The sequence below is a fragment of the Mauremys mutica genome, chromosome 23, assembly GCF_020497125.1.
Source record: "Mauremys mutica isolate MM-2020 ecotype Southern chromosome 23, ASM2049712v1, whole genome shotgun sequence".
Classification (NCBI taxonomy): domain Eukaryota; kingdom Metazoa; phylum Chordata; order Testudines; family Geoemydidae; genus Mauremys; species Mauremys mutica.
The window spans coordinates 10,601,205-10,620,886 of record NC_059094.1 but is presented as its reverse complement, the minus strand read 5'-3'; the positions used below and the strand labels follow the sequence as shown (position 1 = coordinate 10,620,886).

General features: G+C 44.6%; 1 protein-coding gene across 6 annotated transcripts in view; it reads left to right on the top strand.

Moving 5' to 3' along the window:
- PHACTR4 (phosphatase and actin regulator 4) overlaps nt 1-19,682 on the top strand; it is a 93,423-nt gene that overhangs the window by 60,339 nt on the left and 13,402 nt on the right. For 4 of the 6 annotated variants that reach the window (XM_044997749.1, XM_044997751.1, XM_044997750.1 and 1 more), the window contains exons 3-6: nt 13,588-13,764; nt 14,338-14,418; nt 17,734-17,898; nt 18,008-18,376. In XM_044997749.1, coding sequence (XP_044853684.1) covers nt 13,588-13,764; nt 14,338-14,418; nt 17,734-17,898; nt 18,008-18,376 — 792 coding nt within the window. Of the gene's footprint in view, nt 1-2,362; nt 2,561-13,587; nt 13,765-14,337; nt 14,419-17,733; nt 17,899-18,007; nt 18,377-19,682 lie in introns of those variants that run through there. The other 2 variants (XM_044997748.1, XM_044997747.1) reach the window with 2 other exon arrangements.

Genomic DNA, 19,682 nt, shown 5'->3' with positions numbered 1-19,682 from the left:
TTCAGTGTGCAGGCTTTTCTTATTTTACTTCAAATGGGAAGGGAGCATTGGTTTTTTTAACCCTACCCCACAGCTTGCTAATGTGAGACCAGATCAGTGTTTGGTTCCTGTTGCATTTTTTCCATCGCTCCGGGGATATTCTTCCCAGAGCTTTCTCCAAGCCAGACAACTCTCATCTGCTGATTCAGAGAGAATATGCAGCTCTGTTACCTCTGGACTTTGTCTCCTTCACATAGCTGTGTATTTAAAAGGCTTTCTGCATGTTTCAGAGTAAACAGCTCTTTCGTGAAGTGGAGCATTTTTGTAATTCAGAGGAGTTTAATTGCTCATAATATGGATTCAAAGTTCTGTAAAGACACAGTACTTCTGATCCTGTCTGACTCAGCAGCAAGAATAACCATGATACGTTTAATTGGAGTATGAAGATGCATTGTGGGGGGTGAAGATAAGAACAGTGCTTTCAAGATTTTGAAGCAATTCTGTGGCGGGGGGACGTTTCGACGTGTGTCTGCAAATCCATTACTCCATTTGGTCTTGTTGCTGCCTTGAAACTGGCCATGGAAACAAGAACCATTTGTTCAGCAGGGACAGTTTAATGCAAAGCACGTTACAGCTACAGGTAGAGCAGAGGGTGAGCACTTTGCTTTGTGCATGTTTTACAGCTGTGCTTAAAGGCGGGGGAGTGAATCTGCAGGTCACATGATTTCACAGGTAACTTGTCAGCATAGGCACCAGAGATGCTACCACCTTTTCCCACATGCATTAATATAACTTACTTGGTGACTTGTTATTATAAAGCCTGTCCCAAGCTACATACATGCCAGCCAGTCATTGTACAGTACACTGGCTCAGTATACCCTCAAGGGTAGCAGAGCAAACACCTGCTCTTATCTAATGCACTAATTTAAGCTGTAATATCCATTACGTACCCAGCTACTGGTTTGACGGACTGAGCCCTCATTTGGAAAATGGCTACGTCCTTCGGCCTCCCGAATCGGCTGCCCGTGACCAGTTCATGTATTAGGAAATGTGATCATTTTGTCAAGCAGAGCACTGTGGAGGGTGATTTCTGTTCCGTGAAATGGAAGAGCTGTGATGCAGTGGGCTGTCCATAGTGGTGGTTAACTAGAGAGCTGGGTTTGGAGCAGAATGCTACATTGCAAGACGATGCTGCAGCAGACTTTGTTAGAGACACTGTCTGATTAGGTGTTTAAAACAAACTCCCTCACCTATGTTACAGATGTCATTTTGGATTATTAAAACAGAATTTTAAAAATGGCATTCTCTGCTGCTTGGTTTCAGCATTTCGCTCCCTTTGACCACGGAGAATTTCAGGTTGTTTTCATTTTTTGCTTTCCACTCACTATTGTGATGCTGCAATGTGGGAATTTTTGTGGGTTTTACAAAAATTGTTTCCATTTCTATTAATCATAGCTTTTTCTGCGAAGAAAATCTAAATGTGGAGATCCTTCTGTTTAACTCTCCTATTATGTGTGATAGCTGATTCCTTTCAAGGGACCCTGTCACATTAGGCAGGCCACACATTTAAGTTTTGGTTGCAAAACAAACAACCCAATTATATTTGTTATAATATAAATGTATATCAATGAAAGATTTTGTTGCAATGCAAATATCCACTTGCACTGTTTGCAACATAAGCATCACAGCATCATTCTAGTGCATGAGCACCAGAATAGAGACTCATTTTGTTTTACTGCCCAAACAGAAGTTACAAAAAGTAACCAAACAGCGTAAGTATTGAAAAGAAAACTCAGCTTTTTACAATTCATTAGTTCTGGACGTTTGTAACACAAATGTATAGGTTTCTTTTAAAAATATGGTCTTAACCTCCTGATGCTCCTTTAATTTTATCACATACCAGGCTTTTGTACAAATATCAGTTGTCTGTATTGTTGTAGCAAAAGGGACTTGATGGGTCCAAACAGCTTATTTTGGTTCCTATTTTTAGGCCCAGGTATACTGTAGTGTCTGGTTGGTTTTGATTGGGAAGTGAAATGGCTACAAATACTGTTTGCAGACTGTTCTCTGGTAAAATCTCCCTCTGCCCTCCTTCCTGTTTCTCAGCCTCTTGGTGCGTTCCTGCTAAACTTGATGTAAGGAGCAAAGGGTGTTGATTATTTGGACTACGCAGCTAAGCGGCTAGAGTGTGGTTGGCAGTCTCCTCCCCTGCCTGAGCTTCAGCCCTGACTGGTGTGCACTCTGGAATGACAGGCATTCCTGCTTGAAGGGAGCTGGCATGGACGCTTATTTATGAGAATCACAAGTGCCTGGGCCTGGGATACAGGAAGAACGGGAGCTGCGGTGGATTGGCTGACACCCAGGCCATTTCCTGAGTTCTGGCAGTCCCCGCTCGCAAGGCTCTGGATTTTCCCCCACCCTCCAGTGTGGATTTATCTCTTTTAAAAAGGCTAACGTACTCTCCCAGGGTAGTGGTGTGTGGTCCCCCCGACCCCCGCGCCGCCTTCAGAGAGCTACTTTGAAAAGAATCTAAGCATGGGGCAGACACTGTTCTCGAGACCGGTAAATCCAGCTGCATTCGGTGAGTAATGGAGGGCAGGAGAAGTCGAACAATCTCTGGCTGGGGCTGAGGCTGGGGTTGCAGGTGAAGCCGCGAAGTACATAGAAATGGAATGCTAGGATTGTGTAACCTGCATAGATCGCAATTGACTTGGGAAAATGTCTGACTCTGAGAGGAGTAACTAGAGGGGAATTACTTTGTCTCTCTCTCTTTGCTGTGTTTAAACTTATTTACTATGAAACACGTTGTCCTTGCTGATCACCGTAGTCTGGTTCTGTGCTGCATTAGTTAAGGAACTATCTCCGATCTTCCTCGCTGCTGCCTGTCAGGTGCTGGGACGCTGGTTTACAGAGCCCAGGAAAATTCCCCAGATTTAACTGCAATTAAACATTTTATACATCCGTGGTATGGAAATGATGCAGAATGGTCAACTTGTGTATGGCGTCACTGAGCTTTTGGGGGCACCTTTAATAGTTTGAAAAATGGGCTCGGCAGTCTTCTTTCTACTTGATTCTATCTCTGCTATTTCTTCCCTGCTTTATACAGAGGGACGTCTGTGGTTTGAATTCTGGGGTACTGATGCTCCGACTACATGGAGTGGATGAGTCCTGATGTACTATGGATATCTGGCAATTAATCACAAGTGCCAGCCCAGTACTTCAGATTTTGAAAGCAGAATTTGATTACTTTGCTGTAGACTAATGAATTTAGCATGGCATTGGGAGTCTGTCTTGGGTTTGATCCCTGGCTCTGGGAGAGTGCTGTGTGACCTGGGACAAGTCATTGCAGCTCTCTGTGCCTTTATTTTCCTGTGTGTGAGATAGGGCGAGTGCACTTGCCACATTTCACAAAAAGCACTCTATTTGGAGGTGGAAAGCACTTTACATAAGTGTAAATTATTCATTCCCTTTCCATGAAATCAGTTTCTCAGTCTTATAACTTTGAATGTTTCTGGTGCTTTTTAGGGGAATAATTAGCTTTAGGTTAAGATAGTGATTATTTTTCTCCTTACCGGACTTGTTCAAGAGCGGCTAAAAATAAGGGGTGTTGGGGGCAGTAAAACGTCAATCTTCTCTGCTGTCAGTGGAGATTAATAGTGCCTTCCCCTTGGATTTATGAGGTGTTGGAAGGCAGATCTAGTCAGTCTTGGCTGGGCTGCTCGGGCGTCAGAAAGTTTTGTAGTTTTTAGTGGGAAGGAAGGGTGACACTGGCCTCCCCTGCCCTCAAATTCTGTCTTCTCCACCTGATTATGTGCCATCTATAGATTCCCCTTATTGCACAGCTTGAGTAAAGGTACCAACCCATTGACTAGATCCTGAATTTTTAAGGGACAGCTCTCGCGGGCTGTCTTCTATTAACACAGACAAGATGTTCTTTCAAATAAAAATCCTGTTAAGATGGTATTGGACAGAGATGTACAAAAGGCAGGGAAGTTAAAGGCTCATACTGTCCTTACTTTGCCCTGTTATGGTGGAAGAGGCTGGAGAAATGTAGTTGTGTTGTGACCGGAGTCTATTGTTGCTTTTAAGGTGAAAATTGCTTTTAAGGTCAAGACATCTCAGATACTCCCCCTCCCCCTTGCTCGTTCTCTCACCCCGATTCTTACATAGTTTTAATTTAATAGGAAGGTAGAAACACCAGAACAGTCATCAAAATGGCATCCCCATAGTCAACAGATGGCTCCTAATTTATTTTTTTGAGCCATATTTGCTTACTTTCCTGAAAGACTTAGTTTTGCTACTTTCGAAAACAGCACATCTAGGACAGAGGGAGATAGATACTACTCTGGCTTGTACATCAGTCGCTGATTTTAACAGTTAAGCCTTAACAGAACGGTTAACTGAAGTCCTAGCTGCAGAATCACTAAGTGATGGCGCTATGCTAGACAGGACTCCTGGATTCCAGGGTGACTTTGCAAGGCTGGCATATTTACTTGTGTAGAACAGACCTAAGACCACTTAGTTTACAACAAACTTTTGCTGGAATAGCTGTGTTGGTCTGGGGCATGAAGAAGTGTAATCCTGAGACTGACTGACATTCGTGTACCAGCAAAAGCCCCTAGAGGAGATGAAGTTATACCAGCAGTTTTGCCAGTATAGCTTATTTTTCTTGGGGTGGAAGTGGACTAAGCGATACCAGAGAAGCAGTTTTGCCTGTGTAAATTGCATCCACACTAGGAGTGCTTTGCCAGTGTAGTAAGCCCACTATCACCTTCCAGGTGTATACCTGGCCTCACTCTGGAGTCATTGAGGGATGATAAATGGGGGACCCGTCTTCTGCGGGGTTTTTTGGCTGTGAAAGGCTGCGATGTTTTGTGTAGGGTGGCCTGACTTTCTGGAGTGTGGATATAGGGAATGGGCTAAAATGCTATCAGAATGTATTTTTCCTTTGTCATTTCTTTTTCCTGCACAATGGAAATGTTTATATCTGGTCCCAAAGCGTGTGACATCGGACCAATCTGCTGGCAGTGCTTTATGGTCACGTGGGAGTTCATCTTTGAAGGTTATCCCATCAGACTTGCTCAAGTGTGTTGGGGTGATGTTAACTTAGAGGGTGGTGTGACCCTTTCCTTGCATGCTCTGAAGAAGAGCTCAAAAGCTTCTCTCTCTCACTAACAGAAGTTGGTCCAGTATTCCAGATATTACCTCCGCCACCTGGACTTTCCTTGGGGATTTCAAAGGTGCAGAAGACCTCTTGCCAGTCAAAAAGCTTCCCACTCCTGGAACAAATGTATTTAATATTCTGTCAATTGGTGGGGCTATTTAATGTTCCAATAGAACTGATGCATATCGTTGATGGTAGTAAGGAAGTTACTGCATAAGTGCTGTAGCCAGTTTTCAAACACTTTTATTAAGATGACAAAGGCCTTAGCTTACAGCATGAATACACATGTCCCTTAAATTTAAGGCTTTTTTAAAAAGTCTTTCTAGTCCTATATAAAAATATTAGAGCATATGAGGTTAAGTGCACTGAGAGTGGTGCTGGAGCCACATCCAGGAAAATTAAGAGCAAGATGCATTGATTTCTATAAAGAAATGTGACATGAAAAAGATCAAAATGCCAAAAAAAAAAAAAATAGGCCTTGTTTACATATAAACTTGAACCAGTTTGGGTAAAGCAGTGCACATCTTCATATAGACACTTATTTTGATTTTTAGATTCAATATGTTCTACTTAAGCTAAACTGAAATATATCTGGTTTAACCTGAAATAAGTATCCACACATGGGCAGCACATATAGGAGGCTTGGGGAGGCTAAGACTCCCCAAAATAAAGAAGGCTGCCCCTGCAGGGGGCAAATGCTGGATGCGGGTCGCCTCCCTTTGGAGGTATGCCGGCCTGCCGCCTTTGTACCCTGGGAGCAGGAGCGCTGGAAGCTCCCTAGAAGTGTGTGTGGGGCGGGACCGAGCCCCTAGCCCTCCCCTCCAAGATCCTGCCTGCACTCCACCCCTCCCCCTGTGGTCCTGCCCCGACTCTGCAGCGAGGCCCTACCCCTGCTCCGCCTCTTCGCCCCAAGGCCCTGCCCTCTGCTCGCTCCTCTCTGCCCCTTCCCCCTGTTGCTCACCCTTAGGGCAGGATAGCCCTCCCACTTCTAAAAGTGATGGCACCAAGGCTCCCTGGCCACCTCTGGCAGAGGAAGAGGCAGAGCAGGGGGAGGCGGAGTGAGGGCGGGGCCTAAGGGGAACTGCCCCTTGGGGTGGGGCAGGGGTGGGCCAGAGCGGGAGAGGGGCCACCATCCAGTTGCTGGTGGCCCCACAATTCAGGGAGCTTCTGGCACTCCTGGGAGTGGCCACCCCAAACAAAAAACTCATGTACCGCCTACGTATCCACACAGCCTTTTGCATAGGTTTAAAATGCCCCCTTAAATTGAATTTTTGCAACTCTGCGTGTAGACAGGCTCTGAGGCTCACAAGCAGAGGACTAATCTATAGAATTATCTGGGGGAGTTCTCTAAGAGCAGAAACTCATCTGGTGATTGGTGGATTGCTTGCAGTAACTCCCGTAAATAAAAAGAAATTGAACCACTTTTATGGGAATGGTAATCCTTTAGCATGAAGTGGTACAGGCCAGCAACAAATCCAACGCAAAACAAACCATCGGTGTTGCGAAATAAAATCCTGATATCCTGCGTTTGTTATTTCTTAATAAAAGCAAGATTCTAACACATTCCATCCACCCTGGTTGTTCTTATGACTCCCATCGCTGGTGCATCATCCACCCTGTCACTCTCAGTGTGATCATCTCGAGTGTGTGTGCTCACTGAGGTCCCGTCTAATACTAGTGTCATAAGAAAATACGGATAGCATTAACATTTCAGCAGGAGGAAAGATGGACTGGGAGAGCCTCCCTCAGTCAGGCGGTGTCTGAGATACCTGTCTTCCTCTTTCACACACTACTCTGCAGAATGGATGGGGGAAGGAGCATGTCCTCTGTATTTAATCTAAAACCGGGGTTCTCAAACTGGGGGTAGGGACCCCTCAGGGGGTCGCAAGGTCATTACATGGGAGGTCGCGAGCTGTCAGCCTCCACCCCAAACCCCGCTTTGCCTCCAGCATTTATAATGGTGTTAAATATATTTTTAAAAGTGGCTTTAATTTATAAGGGGGGGTTGCACTCAGAGGCTTGCTATGCGAAAGGGGCCACCAGTACAAAAGTTTGAGAACCACTGATCCAAAATATGGTAGGAGAAAACAGCATACAATCTGTTCTGCCTCTGAACGTCTATGAAAAGTTTCCATTTTTCTTTAGTGGAATCTGGAAATACCTGTAACCTCCCTCAGCTTCATCAAACTTTCTGAACATTTAATAGTCTAGTGTGACTCCTACACATCTGGGGTGAAATTCCTTGAGAAGATTTCCTTATGTTTTTCAACCTTGTACACTGGCAATGAGCTCTAAGTTGGATGTGGGCATGGACTCCATCTATACTGAGGAACCAAGTTAAAATCATGATTTTAACTTATTTGTAGTGGCCATACTGGGTTTGGACTGTGCGGAGACTAAATTAAACTGGCTTTAAAATAAATCATTAAAAACTATGCCAGCCTAACATCTCTGCCTAACTTGTGATTTTTGGTGTTTCTTGATCCTCTATATCAGAGGCCCTGGTGTTCTAAAAGATTATCCGGGTACCCATTGCCATTTTAAAGAGGGATGGGAGGGGTCTATGAATGTCAGCTAACAAAATAAAGGATTCTGTTATTGAGGTTTTTGCCTGAAGACTCTCCTATTCCTTTTTTTAAGGTGGGTGCATAGTGCAATACAAAAGTGTGTTGCAATGGGCTCGACCAGATTACACCATTTGAGGAGTGATGCCTATTTTTAATAAAACCCAGAGATCCTTGCTCTGTTGCAGGATTTCATTCATCAGGATATCTGACTCTCCATGGTAACTTGAGGCAAAAACGTTGCCATCTTTCCCAGAAATTCCATCACTGAGCTTCTTGGGAATCAATGACACATCTACAGGAAAACATTAAGCCACTAGTTGACTGTGCTGGAGGCAATCAGCTTGGAGTGTGTCAGGAAATCGAGGCCTTGAAGAATATATAAGAAGCTGGCTCCTGTCAATGACATGGTTTCCGTTGGATGAAAAGTACTGTAGGCAGCTTAAGGGCATTTTCGTCTTTTAGCACAGCTCTTCTGCGTCTAAACAAAATGCAGGAGGAGAAATCAAGGGTGAATCAATTTTAAAATGCCAAAAATAAAAGAGAACTGTAGGACTTTAGTGCAAACAAAAGTGTGATCTCTTCTGTGCATCACAAGTGCCCTCGACAAAATTGCTTTTAACTTTAGAGAATTTCATTCATGTGTCTTTACTTTTCTTTAAATGTGCTTCAGATTGGAATGTCCTAAATTCCAGCAGGAAATGTTTGTGTGTTGCAGGGAGGAAGGCTTAGGATGCTTTTGCAAGTGTAGTTTAAGTGCACCGGGAGGGGTGCGGTTGCATAAAACATGATAGGACCAAAGTGTGTGTTAAACATGTTAGCAAATTGTTAGAGCTTTTGACCTTAACAGAATTCTATCAAGTGGTTAAAATATACATTGTGCCCATCAGGCAAGACTGGCCCACGTTGTAACATGGGCATTTGGATTGCTGTTATGCTAAAACATGATTCTCCTAAGCACCTTCACAACTGTGCGTTAGACAACAGAGAATGTGGACTTAAAAGGCCAGCTGCCTAAAATGTGTGACTGAAACGGGACACTAGATTTTTAATGGAGGTGCAGCACAAACGCTTGGGTGGGAGAACATGCTGAGTTGAAGTTGTAGCTTTCTTCAGAGTTGTGGCGTGAAAGAACAGCTTTGCTATCACGAGGCAGTCGTACCCAGACAGCGTATTAACCTCTCGTGAAGCATTTGATAGAAAGTGCGGCAACCCTTTTACACTAGATCTATGCAGTTATTATTTTCGTTAAAATTGGTTAAACAAGGTTCTTCCTAAGGGTGTGGATGAGTATGTGTGTGTGTCAGAGGTTCTCATTAGAAATGGTCTTGACTGGCTAGCGATGATACTTAGAGCCCTTCACGGATACAAAATTTGTATCCACATCTGATCCGCGTTCTGCAAAAATGGTCCGTGGATATCTGCATCCGAGTCTCGCACCTGCCCCCATTTGTATGGCTTGAGCTTGCCACACAGGTGGGTGAGAACTCTGCTCTGGGGAGAACTTTGGAGGAGCTGCTAGAAGTTCACACCCCTAATTTCCCGTTCCTGTTTCCCCCAATCTCTTTTCCGAAGCACTGAATTGCAGCTCTTTAGCACAGTTTCCTAGCTGTATGACTCAGATAAGGAGAGGTGTGTTCTCTTGAACTCATAATTATAAAACAGCCTACAGACCTCCTACACTTCATTATGCAGCAGAATAAGGAGAGGCCGTGAGAAAAAACACCGTGTCCAGACATCTGTGGTGGAAGACTCAGTGGGTGCCAAAATCTACTCCCCTTGGGTGCCCTTTTCAGAAATTTGTTCACTGGTCCTGACTGCAACTGTCCTGAAACTGAACGCTTGCATGAGTCCAGATTCTTTCCTTGGTCTTCCAGGGGATTACCCACTGATAGAACAGTCTCTGAGTAAGCAAGACTACTTGGAATACGTGTCACTCTAAAGCATGTCTGCAGCATCTGATCCACCCTGTAATTAAGAATGTGAATGAAGAATTAAGAAAGTGACTATAGCTTATAATGGCATCATAAGACTGCTGTTTTAAATGGCTGTGTGCACAGGCTCTTCCTTTCACAGTCATGAGTAATTAGCACTCTTGGGGAGCATGGCACTTTACAAACCCAAGTGTAAGTGGTCGTTTCCCCGAGATGCTTGTGATGCATGAGCCGGCATGATGAGTCATGTTTCAGACACAGGAGGAAGGGAGCTGCTCTCATGACATAAATAGTCTCCTGACAGACAAGAATGAGAGGTTGCTCAGTACAATGCAGTGAGCTGACACTGATGGGAGAAATAGTGTAGAGTTTGACTTAAGGAATCTGTCATAGCCAGAACTGAGTGATGTGACAATTAAATAGTGGATAAATTCTACCTCCATGCTTAAGCCTGTTTGGATTTGTGCTGATTTAACTTGTTTTTGGCTGCTCAGTGTCAAGTTTGGAATCTTGTTGGCATCTAGGATTTTGGTCCATCTGCTTGCTTCGCCGTGCCCGCCCTCTGATCCCCCCAGAGATGGTTGTAGAAGGAGAGCAGATATGGTCCTCCTCCTAATTGGAAGTGGAGAAATTGCAGCTTTTTGAGCTATGGTCTCAGTTCATTAATCTCTGGACCTGACAGTTAGCTTATTAAAAGAAAACTGAGCCCATTTTGCTTAGTGCAGCACTCTGAAACCTCAGGGGGCAGAAAGCGCTTGAGCTTACATTTCTTATACCGGTCCTGACTGGAGATGTATTTGTAATGAGTTTGACATGGGTTTTCCGTAATGCTGGTATTGCACCGTCAGTATAGTGATGGTCACCCACCATAGGCTCAAATGCCTTCATGGCACTTCAGTTCCAAATTCAATTCACAGTTTGTTCCTGGCAAGAATTTGTGCTTGCCCTGTGAACTTTCAAAACGCTCTGCTGAGCAAAGTGAATGCAGCTCTTTAAAACTACACTCACGGCTCCAGGACTAATGCTTCGGTCTCTGAAGAAACTGCCTTGAAACATCCAGGCAATCTGTCTTTGGTGTTAAGTTTGAAAGTCCAGTCTGATTTTCCTGTGACAAATCCAGGTGAACATGAATTAAACTAAAATAGGTATCTTGTGTGCTTGCTTTTCATACAGGTGTGGGACTACCCTAGGCTGTTTACATACTTGCAATAATTCATCAGCTTTGTCTGTAACTGAATCAAGTTTTGAACTTGCGTACCTTTCTGAAATGGCTCCTAGCTGTGGCTATGGCCTCAGCTCTTCACTGAGGCCGAGTGAATCAAACTTTTCTTACTGAGAAGGTAGATTATTACTGCATCGAAGCTGGACTCCAGTGAGTCAGGAGGAAGAAATCTTTGTAGAGAAGGAAGAAACATGCCTTATAGGTAAAATCAAATTGACCCATGTTTGGGCCTAGGATGTCAGGTTCTAAAATATGTTCAAACTCGTTCAGGCAATAAAATGTTGGAAAATGCCTTTATATTGATTCCCCCCCCCCCCCTTTTCTATTGCACAGAACACAGACCTTCATGAAATTGGCTCCTATGCAAAACTCTTCCTGTTCTATCATTTCACATCAGACTATTTTTGTCGGTTTGCTTTCTGATCATTTATCCCACTATTAGCAGCCATTAAAGAGCATCCTGTCTTTACACAGAGTCCTGCACGTCCCTGTAGGACTCACTGGAATACTCTTCCTGTTCCCCCTGCGTTATTAAAACGCCTTCTGTTGTTCCCTTCTCCCAGGGGCCCATCAGTGCTGTTCTTTATGAGCAATATTGCATCACGTAGTAACTTTGCCTGTAGCTGCCTGGAGAGCAAAAGATTCGGACTGTTGCTCCTGCATACCTAATCTTTTTCTATGAGTGTGTCTACACTGCAGGTGGATGTGTGGAGCGGGGAGTGATTTGCAGTCCATGTACACTTACTGGTGCTAGCTTTAATCTAATTAGCTCACTAAAAATAGCAGTGGGCTTGCGGTGCCACAGGTTACGTAGGAAAGTATGTACCCAGGGGGTCACGTAAGCTTATGCAGTCCTTGCTGCCGTGTCATCGCAGCTATTTTTAGCGAGCTAGCTAGATTAAAGCTAGCACAGGTCTGTGTACGTGAAGTGTAAATCACACTGCAGTGCAGACATACCTGCTGAACAATGTCACGGTGTGAAGATCCAGGTGTCTGTCAATGAAACCCTAGTGAAATGCAACACACAGGCCTTTCCTATTTTCTTCTCTCTTTCTCTGCAAATTTGATCTCCCACATATCGTAAAAACAGGTCAAATTCTGACATCTGGTGCTACGTCTTCTGGCTGGTGTTACATAAATGTTATGATTAAGTGTATGATACTCTATTTGGGGTGTGCTGGACTTAGAAGTTGGCTCTTTCCAAAACCCTATAACCCTGGGTGATGGGATTCTTGGTTTGAGCATCCCGTATGTGAATAGCAGATGAGTGAGTTGTCATCGCGGGTCAGCGGTGCTGCCTTTTCTGGAGACATGTCACGTAGCCTAGTTTGCAACTGTGTAGCTCAAGGACTTCACGTGTCCAGAAAGTTTGCATCAAACTCCCCAAAGTGTTTTTATTTACAATTGCTGAGAAAATAAGGCCCATGAGCGTGATTTATAGCCCGGTGCATACACAATAGAGTCCCCAGTGTATTAGGGTATGCGATTCATTCTAGTGTTACAAAAAGCCTTAGGCCTGGTCTACACTAGTAAATTATGTCTGTATAACTACGTTGCACAGGGGGGTGAAAACTCCACGCCACTGAATGGTGTAGTTAAACCAGTCTAAGTCCCCACGGAGACAGTGCCATGTTGACAGAAGAATTCTTCCCTCGACCGAACTACTGCCCCTTGTTAGGTGGATTCTGTAGACTGATGGGAGAACCCCTCCTGTCAGCGTAGGTGGGTCTATGCTATAGTGTTTTAAGTGTAGACAAGCCCTTAGTAAGGCTCTCTATTCCCAATACTGGGTACCATCCTGGTGTCCTGTAGAGCGACTTGGGTGCTCCCAAGTCACATATAGCTAGAGACCAGGGATTCTCAGCCTATACATAATGCCCGTAAAGTGGGTCACTAACAATCTTCAATAGGAAGCAAGGCTGTTATTTCCCCCTTCCCCTAGTAAGTTCCAGCAAAATGGCAAATACCAGGCAAGCAAGAAAGGTGACTGGCCTAACTTGATGTTTTGTGGTCCAATCACTCTTCACAACTTGCCTCATAAGGAGGTTTTTTGATACAGAACTATGTTCCATAAGTACATCCTCTCCTGCTGCGTTCTCCTGGGAATTCTAGTACACTAGGTGGAGTGCAGGGTTGCATTGTTTTGCTTTCCTGAGTTTTTGTTACTCTTGGCCCGGTAGCTTGTTATGGGGGCAGGGAGTGGAAATCAGATCGGCTTAGTTCTATTGTATACAGCCGTTGAGATGGGCTGATAACTTCAGTAGGTTCTGTCTAAATACAGTCATGGAAGTCCGCCATGCTATAGTACAGAAGGTATTTTATTCATGTAACTACTTGTGTCCGGAGCAGTTGCTTCCAGCCGAGATCAAGAGACTGCAATAAAGCTTTTTGTTTGTGCTCCTAGAGCTAAATTATAGCACTGTACAAATATTAACTAAGTCACAGTTACACTTGAGGGATTTTTAACACATCGCAGTATGTCTTTAGTCTGTTAGCACTGAAAACTTCCCTTGATTGCTTCCCTACTCCTGTTCAGTACTGACTGGCTATGTGAAGGCATGGAGTCTTGCTATCTCCTCTGCATGAATTTGCATCACTCACTGCTTATCACTTTCCGGATATCCACAGGAGGGTTGGCAGGGACTGGCTGGGTGGGAAAGGAGGGACCTCACGCTTCGACTTCACTGGAATAAACCCCTGACTTTGCTTTTTCTTTCTGTGTAGCTGAGGAAGTGGATCATCCACCATCTGACATGGGGATGGGGGCTGATGTTCTGGAATCTGGAGACACCACACCCCCCACCAAGAGGAAAAGCAAGTTCTCGGGCTTTGGCAAGATTTTCAAACCTTGGAAGTGGAGGAAAAAGAAAAGCAGTGACAAATTCAAGGAGACTTCAGAAGGTAAAGCATCAGGCTTGGTGCTGGTCTTGAAGTTTGGTTTAAACACTTTTCCCCACTGGGGAAGCGCATGCCAAGTTGTTTCATCCTTTGCAATTAGCCATCAGAGCAGTAGCAGCTATGGGTGAGCTGCAGAGGCTGGCTGAAGCCTTGTGTCCCAGTGCTGGCATGTTTGGGATCAAAGCTTAATTCTTTGCCAGTGATGGCGACAACAAATTCACTGATAAGAGGCCTCAGCCACTGACTCCTTAAAACCGCAGCTTAAACATCTTTTAACTGTAGAAAACAATGTTCTGAAGAGTTTTAAAGATGCAAGATTCCTTAGTTGACAGGAACTTCTCCAACAAGGCTTAGGTTGGAGGAATGACTGTTCACTGCTCTAGCACTATATTCTGGTGTGTGAATACAGGCCCCAGACAGGTTATTTTTAACCCCCTCCCTCTTCTTCTTCCATGCAAAATGCAGCAACTTGAGCCATTTTTATTTCATCCACAGAGCCAATACATTTAAACCCCATTCTTTTGAAACCCTCCCCTTGCCCTGTTTTCTGAGTGCTTTTTTTCAATTTAATATCAGTTTTAGAACGAAAGATTTCTATGCGAAAGCCAAGAGAGGAGCTGGTTAAAAGAGGGGTTCTGTTGGAAGACCCTGAGCAGGGTGAGTTTGCAAATGAACCTGTTCATCCGCCTATCTGTGTTCTGTGTAGCTGGTCTGCTGCTGACATCCCATCCTTGTTGTTGCACCTTTAAAAAATAAAATACAATAAGTTAAAGGCTGTTTGCTAAACGTGACCCCCGCTCTTCCCCCCCGTCCCTTGTCTGTCCTTTGCACACGCTCCCTGTCTGACTCCTGCACCTAGCTAGGAAAGCAGGGTAATGAGGAAGAAATTCCTAAGATAAGCATTTATTATGCATCTTCCTGTCCGCTGCCGGCAGGGGAATTCTGTGTCACTCCCTGTCGTGTGTCTGTCATATTTGTATCTCTGCCCAGCCTTTGGCACCATCCCTCCATGCTCCTGTCCTTCTCATTCATGCTCACTATAATCTCCAGGTTGTTCTGATCATGTTTCAGTTTATATCCTAGCCCCAGTGAGAAATAGGCTATCTATAATGTTGAATTTGATTTCTTTCTAGGGCTGCAAGGCCAAATGAAAGGAAACAAAAATTCAGTACGGGTTTTGAGCTGCTTGTGTAGAGGCGTTCCATCAAGGAGGGGATAGGTGTCTTTCACATGCCTCTGAGACAGGCCTGTAATGGTGCATTCATTTCTGGGCTCCTCCTTGTCAGAAAATTGTAGCCAAACTGTAGGAAAAGCAGCAAAAAATGATTAAAACAACCCATGAGGAAAGATTCTAGCGAAATAGGGTGAAATATGACTGAAGTCATCCACAAGGATTTGACCCTTGTGAACACCAAGTTAAGGGAGAAATTTTGTGTGTTCAAAGGTGTGTAATGAGAGGTCATGGGATGAAACTGAGGAAGCGAAAATGTAGGCTGGATATAAATTTCCCGAGAGAGAGAGATGGCAGATGGGGAGAGTGTAACAAGGGGCTGATATGCAGGAGTGTTGCTAAGAGATGGAATTTTGTGTTTTGGCTGCAGTCACATGACCTGGGTTAAGAAGTGAAGACAATTACAATAAGATTAAACAAAGTAAAACTGTCAGGTGGACAGATTTTAAATCATAGAAATTGACTCGCTGATATTTTTGTTGCAAGTCAGTGGGAGGTTTCTACAATTGGTCGCAGTTTTAAATCCTGCACTCAGAAGATCAGTGTATTTTCCGAAAGATAAGTGTTCTGGAGAGAGCAGAAAAAGTTTTTACCCACTTGTATACGCTCTGCTGGCTTGTGGGTTCTGACATTCAGGTCTCAGTGGCTCGTTTTAATAAACTTCTTTTCTGTCCTTAATTCAATTCTACACAGCTGCATTGTGTCTAGTATTCACCTTACAAATTGCAAACAGTGCAGGCAAAACTCTAAATTGTAACACAAATAAAGGAGAGCAGCTGGCTGGGGTAGCGAGGACGTGTTCAGATGGGATGTGAAAATAGCTGGAGTTGTGGCAGATACAGGAGGGCTGCATGGGGAAGAGGTGTAGAGAAGGTGGTTTATCCAGAGAGGGGACATAGGGAATGAGTACCAGAGTCCTTGAGGCAGGCTGGCCCAAGCTCATGGAGGGTTTAAAAGCAAAGACGACCATTTTGAACTAGATTATGGAAAGCCACTGGAATTGAAATGGCTGGGGGTGAGAATGAGAGAGAGCCAGCAGCAGCATCCTGAACGTGCCAGAACCTGGAGAACATGGGAAGGCGTAAGGAGAGAGTTTGAATAGCTGAGGCGGAGCAGGGGGGTGTAATATCTAGGGAACTGTCCAAGGGAGATGATAGGCAGATTTAACGGCAGCGTTTCCCTGTGTGAGGGAACTCGTACGAAGGGCACAAAGGATTAGTCAGATGGCCATCTGGATTGTCCTCCAGAGTCCTGGCTTCAGTTTTAAAATTAAAGTCTCGTGTTTGCAAAGAAAACCATAGACACACTAAGGCCACGTCTACACTACTGGCGCAACAGTGGCACAGCTATGCTGCTGGAGTGCCATACTGCAGACGCTTCCTACGACGACGGAAGAGGTTTTTCCATCAGCATAGGTCATCCATCTCTGAGCAGTGGTGGCTAGGTTGACGGAAAAATTCTTCCACTGATTTAGCCGTGCTCAGTGAAGAACCATAGCTATGTCACCCAAACTTTTAAGTGTAGACCAAGCTTAAGCAAATTTAACCAACATAGCAACATCTGCCTGAGTTCTCAGAGAGCTTGAAACAATAGCTGAGAGTGGAAACAAACGTGTTCCATCAATCAAATGGGTGACAACTAAGGTTATGTCTACGCTACAGCTTATGTCAGCAAAACTTTTGTCACTCGGGTGTGAATAAATCACCCCCTGGAGTGACATAAATTACACCAACATAAGCACTTGTGTGCACAGCGTTATGTCGGGGAGAGCTTCTGTAATACTATGGCAGGGCTGAAGCGGTGTGTGGCTGTCTTTGTTTTCCTGAAGAAATGCTCAACTTTCAGAGTTTAGGGAACAGTGCTCTAGAAGACATGGTAAGAAGTAGTGAGGATTAAGGTTGACGAAGGGTATGAAAACACGTTCTAGACCTAAATCAAAAAGGAAGGTAGGAGAGATGGGTCTTCATTTAAGGAAACTCGTCTTCTCCATTGTTCAAAGGTTTGGGGCTGCTCATCATTCTGCTGCAGGAATGCCATGTACAAACCAATATGGAAGGTATCAGTGCCCTGGGAACACTGAATTAATCTTGTCTTCAGAACAAATCTATTGTACATACAGTGGAAACCTGGCCAGCATTTTGAGTTCTGTAATGTAGCAGAGTACAGGGGTTCATTAGAAAGCCCTTTAAGTAGGCTGATGCAGAAGGCTACAAGACCTTGATTGCAACAGCTGCTGGACTGCTGATCATGGGATAGTGCTGGCCTTGAAGGCATCCTAACTTTGAACCTTGTAAATATGTTCCTTTGTAAATGAGCCCATTGAATGGGAGACTGATGGGGGAATAAACAGATTGTTGGAATAAACCAGAGTTACAGGAGATCAGGCCCTATACTGTCTTTTAGCATATTGTTGTTGAAATCAAGAGCTCCAAACTAACTTGGTGCTGATGTTACCATGTGCTATTTTATGCAGAAAGTAATTCTAGGACCAGATATTCCAGAAGTAAAAGGAGTGTTGTGGATACTTGCAGATTTTTAAATAGACAATCATTGGCAATCTATTGTCAGTTCACTGCCTACTGATAGGTGTGTATTTTCTCAGGCTTCATATCATAGAAGTGGAAGGGACCTCAAGAGGTCATCTAGTCCAGCCCCCTGCTCTCATGGCAGGACTAAGTATTCAGTATCTTTTGCCTTTTCTGATGGTTTTCTGTTCATTCCTCACCCCCATCCCCTCACAGATGGAGAGGAACCAGACAAACTCAGCCATGCTGCGTTGAAGAACGGGCATACAGTCCCCATTGGTGGTTCTGGGATGTCAAACTTGGCCCACCTGGAGGAAGAGGTTGGGAAGAAATCAAGTCTTAGAAAGTCTGTTCCAGTTGAGGAACCAAAGAAAAGACCAGGTAGGAAATCAGTCTTGCTTCAGCTTCTCATAAAGAAATATCTGTTTTGAATTCTCTTCTCTTGGGTCCCACCATTCACCAAGCACTTGTTTTGTGTTTCACTTTGCAGGCTCATCCAGTAGCAATCCTAGTTCAGAAATGGAGCCTCCTCACGAGCCGCATGCACCCAAACAGCCTTTGCTTCCTCCGAAAAGACCCTCGTCCTCTTCTCAGGAGGCAAGTGATGTGCAGGCAAGGGATCCTGTCCCTGCCAGCCGCACTACAAGGACTGCATCCTCCTCTGCTGTTACTGCCGCCACCAGCATAGCAAAGACGGTCAATTCCACGGTCGCCCCTTGCCCAGCCCCCAGGACTGTGCCCCCTGCTCTTGCCAGCACTAACACTACTGCTACCACAAGTACAACCAGCGTGGTGCCTGCCAAACAGCCCCCCATCCCGCCCCCGAAGCCGGTGAACAGAAATAGCAACCCTTTAATAGGTAAGTGTCTGCCTCTTTGCAAGTGGCTGTCAGTCAAACCTAGGATGCACTTTCGTTCGTTCTTTGAGATTGCAGACTCTGTTTGGAAGGGAAGATTTGTGTTGCTGTGTTCAGACAGTAACATGTCTCGAATGCCTGTGAGCTAATCAAGGACCTTCGACGCTTGACCACTGGACAGGCGTGGAAACTGGGTGAGCTCTGTTGGTGCTGGTCCCATCAGCACAGGGCAAATGTTAATTACTTTCAAGTGGCGCTACAAACCGAACAATCTGCCTAGCACCGATGTATCCAGCGGCTGATCAAGTGAGGCAGGATCTAGTTTTCCTGTGAAGGGTAGTGACTGAGATTAAAAATCACTGTTGTAATAAAATGTCTTTAATCTTTGACCAATGTGGGAATTTATCAGCTGTGCTGGACTGGAAGGCTTGGGATTGTTAGTGGGTCTTGCATTGGCAAGGCAGGGATGTTGGGGAAGCCTCCCCCCCTTGCCGCTGTGGCTAAACTGAGAAATTCAGGCTGCAGGGCTGCTCATCTGGCAAACCCCAGAGTGCTAAAATGTAAACTAAGAGCTGATTCTTCCCAGTGCTGGTTAAATAAAGAATTAAATGCATCTATTTCCAAACGTGTTTTAACAGAACATGTTGGGGGGGAGTTTCTTGCCATGCAGTTAGCCCAATATTAAGTATTGGTCTCTTAGATGTCTTGGTTAAATCTTGAATAAGTCACAAATGAAATGTGTTAAGTGAACTGAATGAAGCTGTTAAAGGCCAGTCGCCATCTCAGAACCACTGCACAGCTCTGTTGCTAGTCTTTGGACAGGAGTAGCAAGGAGTGCCACGGATCAGGACTGAGATGTATGGGCAGAGTAGGGTGACCAGATGTCCCGATTTTATAGGGACAGTCCCGATTTTTGGGTCTTTTTCTTATATAGGCTCCTATTACCCCCCACCCCCGTCCTGATTTTTCACATTTGCTGTCTGGTCACCCTAGGGCAGAGCTGTGGAATGAATCCATCTCAAGAATGGTGGCCGGGCTTATGCAGGTCTTGTTTGGGAGGCATTAGCAGAGCTGTATAGAGAAAGCCAGCGCAGGACGATCTGCAGTAGGCTTAGGCCAGTGCTTTCATTTCCACAAGCAAATAACACTACTTCTCCAGACTAAAAAATAAATACGAACCAATTAATTCAGTTTTTCTGCTCTGGGATGCTCTCTGCTCTAGCAGGTTTTACATGATATTAAACTGCTGTTTGCCGGATGACAAAACTAGTCTGACCGTTCCTGTTGTGCATGCAAGGAAATACCTTCT